The 6,507-nt window shown below is 51.9% G+C and overlaps 1 protein-coding gene across 1 annotated transcript; it reads left to right on the forward strand.

Moving 5' to 3' along the window:
* The first annotated feature begins 2,349 nt into the window (after positions 1-2,349).
* LOC113802634 (silk gland factor 3) lies at positions 2,350-5,959 on the forward strand. Its single transcript, XM_027353243.2, has one exon. The coding sequence runs from the start codon at positions 2,426-2,428 to the stop codon at positions 3,617-3,619; it is 1,194 nt and encodes a 397-aa protein (XP_027209044.1). The 5' UTR covers positions 2,350-2,425; the 3' UTR covers positions 3,620-5,959.
* The last annotated feature ends 548 nt before the right edge of the window (positions 5,960-6,507 follow it).

A 6,507-nucleotide genomic window follows, 5' to 3' on the forward strand; every position in this document is an offset into this window, starting at 1 on the left:
CATTTTTGACGCAAATAAAATAGCTGACGTGAGCTAAAAGCTGTTATAGATTACGCGAATCCATAGGAGAGGGATTGCAGCGGCCATTAGTCTCCCGTGCTGACCCAACTCCTCGTGAAAGCCGACGACGATGGAGATAAACATTAGATTTAAAGGCCGCTTGACATTACCAACCTGAGGACGGGTATGGGATGCGTACGAGCGTCTTAATTTGATTTTAATGTCCGCTTTGTGAAGGGTTAAGGACTCTGACAGCAGCTGCCGTTGAGAATGCGGATTATAGGAAATACTGTTAGGTATGTATGTCGGCGTGTGTTGTGGAAAGATCCAAGAATGTCAGTGTATTGGAATGCTGTTAAGTATGTATGTCTGCCTATGTTGTAGAAGGTTCGAGGAGTGTAAGTGTATTAAGGGGAGAGTATGCGTAATGTTTTGGTTTGGAATATAACCCCCATTGAGGATGCGGGGTTGTTTACAAGGGTTTCGGAGAGAGGCATGGAGATCCAGGTAAACAGCTGTCCGTCTCTCCCTTTTCCCGACATGCATAATGACGACAGGTAGAGGTGAAGGGTGGGCGATGGGGAAAGTGGGGAAAACTAAGAGAAGGAGAGGGAGGGAGGGCAGATTAATGAGAAAGGGAAAAGGGGGAGAAACGCAACAGCGGCGACCATCCATTTTCCCCTCTTACTAAACAAAGCAACACGCGTGGAAGGGCAACAGAGGGACTAGTTGCCGTGATGTGTGAAGGGACGAGCAGGGGACAGGTGACAGGGACAGGGAAAGTAGGGGGGGGGGTCTTTCCTAACCCTGCGAAGTGAACATCGCGGGCGAACACGGTGAACACGCAGAAAAGAAAGTACACGAAGAAACGTTTCTTTATTTTTCTTTCTTTCTTTTTTTGCCGTCATCTTTGTTGTTGTTTTGACGGCGGTCTTGAAGCCTCGCTGTGGTTGCAGTGATACGTTGCCAGAGGTGGAACAGTGTCACCGGGAACGGAACAGTGCCTCGTGGCCGTTAATAACAAGGTGCCAGAGGTAAAACAAAGGCCTTTCGCATTCCTTGTCTGATACTGCAAGGTTCGCGCTGGCTGAATTACAGAAGGAAGAAATAAATCCAGGTCGAAAGTGGTCTCTGTAACACCGGAGTGACGCGACATAACGCATAACCAAGCAACGGTCCGTGCCAGGGCCTGGACGACGTGGCGGGGGTGGCACCACTTCGACGAGTGCCAAAACTTGGAAGTTGTCGGGAACGGCTCTGCCATGACAGGTAAACACAAACGACGTCCACAAACTAACCTTGCCGTCGGGATGTTGCAATTTGTGCGTGATGCTGGCTGCGGGAAAGACCAATGAACTGGAATCAGGAAGGAAAACTTTTTGCAGATTTCACGAACGCGAGGACCGTGCGAGACCAGAGGAGGACAATTAAGCCCCAGAATTATTCAGCTAATGCGAAAATAGGAATGTACCCTTAGTATTGCTCGTTCTCTGACAGCAGTACGTCTTCAGTAATTATTAATAACTGATTATGCAAGAATTTAGGGTCACTGAGCGACATTTCGATAAATCCCGTAAGATTAGAGTAACATGTTAATTCATGTTAAAACTGTTAGACAATTAACGATTCCCTGATTAGAGCGAGCTTCAGCATTTAAAGTAGCATTGCGAAATGGCGACTTTTGCTTCTAATTCCTGTCACGAGGGACAGAGGGGCAAGAATATCTCGATCTTCACCATAACCTTTCAAGTTATTATCACGTTATTTGAATAATTGGTCGTTGCGTGTGAGAGAGGGTGGCCGTGGTCATTGAGGACCCACCTGCTAGGGTCGGGAGGCGGAGGAGGAGGAGAGCCTCGGCGGCCAGCGAGCCGCACGCGCCCGCCCGAGCCGCCGCCTGGCCGAGCTGCCGCCGACCTGCAAGTAAACACGCAGCGGACACTGGGGGGAGGAGCTTCTCCTGGCCCCTCCCACCATGCCGTACATCACTCTCCAGCTTCCTTAACTCCGCCCTCGCCCACTCGACCGGAACATCTGCTACTTTAGTCTCTGAATTTTCACGAAAGACAACCGATTTTATATTTTTCATATATCCATACCTATCCTGCATCGGGTTATAGTTGTATGAGAATAAGAAGTAAAGAAAATCAATCTAAAAGGGAGACAGAACCGAGTAGAGACAGAAGAAACCAAGAGAAACCGTCTACGGTTCCTGTCCATGAGCGCACCAATGGGGTGCGAGGGTAAAATGACGTCACGCACGGCTAGGCTCTAGCTGAACCAACAGCCAATGAGCGCGAGGCAGGCCTGGAGGGCGGAGTCAACCACTGGTGGTGAATCGTAGCGCGCAAGTGTACTTCAGTTGTGAGAGTGTAGGCAGAGTCGCGGTCAGACTGTTAGCAAGTCTGATCAGACTTGCTGTGTAATGGCTACAACAACTTACATCGCATCAAGTGCAGTGTGTCCTGATCCAGTCAGTGTGCCAGACTGTCTCACCATGAACATAGTGAACTCTCAAGGGTACGGGCATCGTGATGCCCACGAAATGAAGTATATGCCCCAACAGCACGCGCCCGTGGCTCACAATCCATGGGTGGGTCTGCCCCATTCAGAACCAAACCCATGGGCCTCGATGCATACACACCCAGGTATTCACCAGGACATCAAGCCTCAACCTTCAGAAGTGGCCCTCCACCACCGTCCACCACATCACATGGGCCACAGTTGGCAGCCTCCTGTGTCCTCGCCCTACAGCCTGGCGGCAAGTAACACAACCTCTCCGCTGGGCCATCATGCCGCCGCCTACGGTATGCTCCCGCCCCAGATGCACGCTGGACACCTGCGGGAACTTCACTGTGAGTCTCCCGTCACACCTGACCACCACATCCACCACGAAGTCGAAGAGGAAGCCCCCACTAGTGACGATTTGGAAGCATTCGCCAAATCCTTCAAACAGAGGCGTATCAAACTGGGTTTCACGCAGGCGGACGTCGGCCTCGCCCTTGGAACCCTCTACGGCAACGTCTTTTCACAAACCACCATCTGCAGGTTTGAGGCTTTACAGTTGTCCTTTAAAAATATGTGCAAGCTGAAGCCGCTCCTGCAGAAGTGGCTGGAGGAGGCAGATTCCACAACAGGCAGCCCAACTTCCATCGATAAGATTGCTGCCCAGGGGAGGAAGCGCAAAAAGCGGACATCCATAGAAGTGTCCGTGAAAGGTGCTCTAGAACAACACTTTCACAAGCAGCCCAAACCCTCAGCACAAGAGATCTCACAGTTGGCCGACACCCTTCAGTTGGAAAAGGAAGTGGTTCGAGTTTGGTTCTGCAACAGACGGCAGAAGGAGAAGCGGATGACGCCCCCAATCCTGAACGGTCCCGACACGCAGGTTGTGAACGGCACGACCCCAGGCCCGGGACAGCAGATGACGCCCACATCAGAGTACGGTCAGCCTAGGTCAGTTGACATTCCCCGTGAGCTGAAATACCCCGCCTATACCCACCAGACTATGCACGGGTCCCCTACGCACCTCCCTCCCCAGCACTCACCGCCGGGCCCTCTACTATCGCCACAAATGCCCCCTCATAGCGTGGCGCCCTCTCATACAATCACCCACTGATGGTCGCTCAACCTGTGGCAGGAGCCAGCGTACTGACCACCAGCTAGCAAGGGAGCTTCGGCTGCTCCCTCCGGACTCTAACTGCCGCCCCTCGTGATAGTCTCCGCCGCCAAGAACATGGCGAGGCTGGGAGGGGCAGTGGCGCGGCGTCCTCGTGGAGCGCCTGCTGCCACTCCTGCCGGCAGGAGCAAGAGTCCCACGCACCTCTAGTCCCCGGGCCGGCCAGCCTGGGCCCCCGGGAGGAGGGCGACACCCGAGCGGCCAGACAGACCGTCAACACGAAGCCAGAGATAGTGAGCCAGACTGAACACTGGTGTGTCCATTATTGTGAGAAACTACTTCAGTGATAACCTATTTTCTCTAGACTAACCTCGAGCTATGCTGAGGAAGTGTATAAATCTTATGGATAGAGATCATTCCATACTTCGTCAGACATTCCATAAATTACCGACTCTGCCCAGAGCGAGATGTCACGTGTGACTCATCCGATTCCTCAGTGAGATGATAAGTAGTAGTGTAATGACTGAGCTTCATATTACGTGTGAACATTATGTAGCGGTTACGTCGAGTTTTTTGTGTGCGTGTTTGGAACATTCCAGTGGTGGTGAGTGGCGGGTGGCAACTGCTGCGGGCTGGCTGCTGGGCGGCCGCGGACCCGACATCTGGCCCTGTGGGCGGCTCATACACCGCCCACTCACACGCTAAAGTTATCACCATCATGAAATGAAGATTTGCTGGCAGTGATGATGGGCGCGTGTCGTCCGTCCGTCCGTCCGTGGTGACAGCGGCAGCCCCCGCCCCGCCACCCCGCGCGCCGTGACGTGTCCGTGGCTCCGGCCTCACCCCGCCGCCTCCGCATCGAACCGATCGTAAACTGTCTATCTGGCAAGTAGAAATTATCTATTGAAAATTCTGAGTGAGTGTGGCGGAGAGGTGAGCGCGCGGAGTGATCAACTGGTGAGTGTTGTGTGGCCGCCCGTGGCCGCGGGACCCGTCGCCCGCCGCCCGCCGCAGTGTACATAGTTACCCGTGTAAATACTGAAGAATCCGTGGCGGTGGCCGCCCGCAGGCAAGCCGCACTTGTGATATGTCTCAAGAGCTGAATTTATAATAATTTCATTGTAATATATGTATCATTCATACTTAGATTAACCCTGAGTATATTTAGTTTGTGTTGACTGTTTCCCGCTACTGCTAACGTCGGAGTGGACTGGTGCGGTCGTGACGTAGTGGTGAACATAGCCTCCGTGCCGCTGTCGCCGCGCATTGCCATCGCTGCCGCTGCCATAGTCGCCGCCGTTGCTTTCGCCGCGCCCTTCAACCCACCCGTACCAGCGGCGGCGCAACGGCGGCGCCCTGGCGACCCACTGCACCTCCTCGGCACGCCCAGATAACGTCCTCTACGTACGGAAATGTGGATATCGCGGCAATGGGAAGCGCCCTTTGGCACCAGATGATCTGTCACAACCAAATCCTCCACCACATGTTCCCTCCTGAGAGAGGCCTGGCCGCCGCCCGCCCCGCCGGGGACGCGGAGGCGGTGCTGGCGGCCGCACCTTGGGCCCGCTCACCATCACAAAACCTCCTCTTCTTCAAGTTCGTCGTCCCGCCCAGAAGACCGAGGGAGGCTCTCCGCCGCCGCACGCGCCGGCCCGGCCGTGAGCGCGGGTCTCCAGTGCGGCGCGAGGAGGAGTCTCTCCTTCCATCCCTCGACAGGAAAAGAGTCCGTCATGCCGCCCCTCGGAGCCTCGGCATCATCGCCCGTCGTCCCGCGACTCCTTGGCTCCTGAAACTATCTAGTCGAGCCAGTGGGTCCGCTCCCCTGCAGAGGCCGTGAATCCATCCTCGCGTCCTGCAGAGTCGTGGAGTGAGTGGTTCCTGCGTCCAGTGGCCGAACAGTGGGTTGGTGGGTGAGGATGGCGCCCTGCTCAACGCCGCACCCCGTCTGTGTTTGTTATTAATGTTCTGAATGTCTGTACGAGGCTCTAGTAACTTAGCTGGTATCGTGGTTGTCAACCTTACCTCAGTCCGCAATCACGCCAACATACCGCTATAACTGTTGTATCTACTACCATTACTACTACAATGTAGCCCCTCACGGGTACCGTTATGAGGAATTATATTAGTGCTATAATGATTTCATTCATTCATACATTAACGAAACGTCTTGATAGGAAAGGAGATCTTTTTACACAGTGAAGTTTGTTTGTGTCAGAGTACAAAGGTTCCCGTGCGAGAAATATTTACTTTCCATATAAGAGTACTTGGAAATCTGTAGTCAAGAAATGTAAATAACCTTGTATTAAACTTATTATGAATAATAAAAGAAAGATTTGTCTATACTTTGGGTTTAATTTGACCATTGATAAAGCAGGTGATCAGTGCAAAATATATTTACCATATAAACAAATACAGAAATTGAATATACCTGCAAAGAACATTAGATTAGCATTCTCAGAGAACAAGTCATTTATTAAATATGTAACAACAACGTAAAATCTCTTTAATCTGGATAAACAACTAAGTGCTAAAGATGATATAAAAATGAACAAATTCATATTTACCAAAGTAGCTCTACAGCTTAAAACAAACAGAAAACCAAATCTGTGAATCCACTAGCAATGACGAGAGGGGTTGAGCAACTTATCCACTCCAGAACTCATTCGATCGCAGCCTATTATGATCTCAACTTGACAGATTAGCTAATCGGTATTGAGGATGTAATCAATATTTTCCCAGAGGTTCTATACATGCAGCGGGACCCGGATTTAAATGACACAATAGAGTGTTACCGCAGCGTTTCCAATCGCACTGTTACTTTAGGTAGCCTTAGGATTGATGGTAGACGAGAACCCCAGAAGTTCGGGTTAAAGGAATTATCCGTTTTC

The sequence above is a fragment of the Penaeus vannamei genome, chromosome 18, assembly GCF_042767895.1.
Source record: "Penaeus vannamei isolate JL-2024 chromosome 18, ASM4276789v1, whole genome shotgun sequence".
Lineage (NCBI taxonomy): Eukaryota > Metazoa > Arthropoda > Malacostraca > Decapoda > Penaeidae > Penaeus > Penaeus vannamei.

Bases quoted from the DNA above. Each gene is read 5' to 3' on its own strand.
- LOC113802634 (XM_027353243.2), top strand. From the start codon at position 2,426: ATGGCTACAACAACTTACATCGCATCAAGTGCAGTGTGTCCTGATCCA.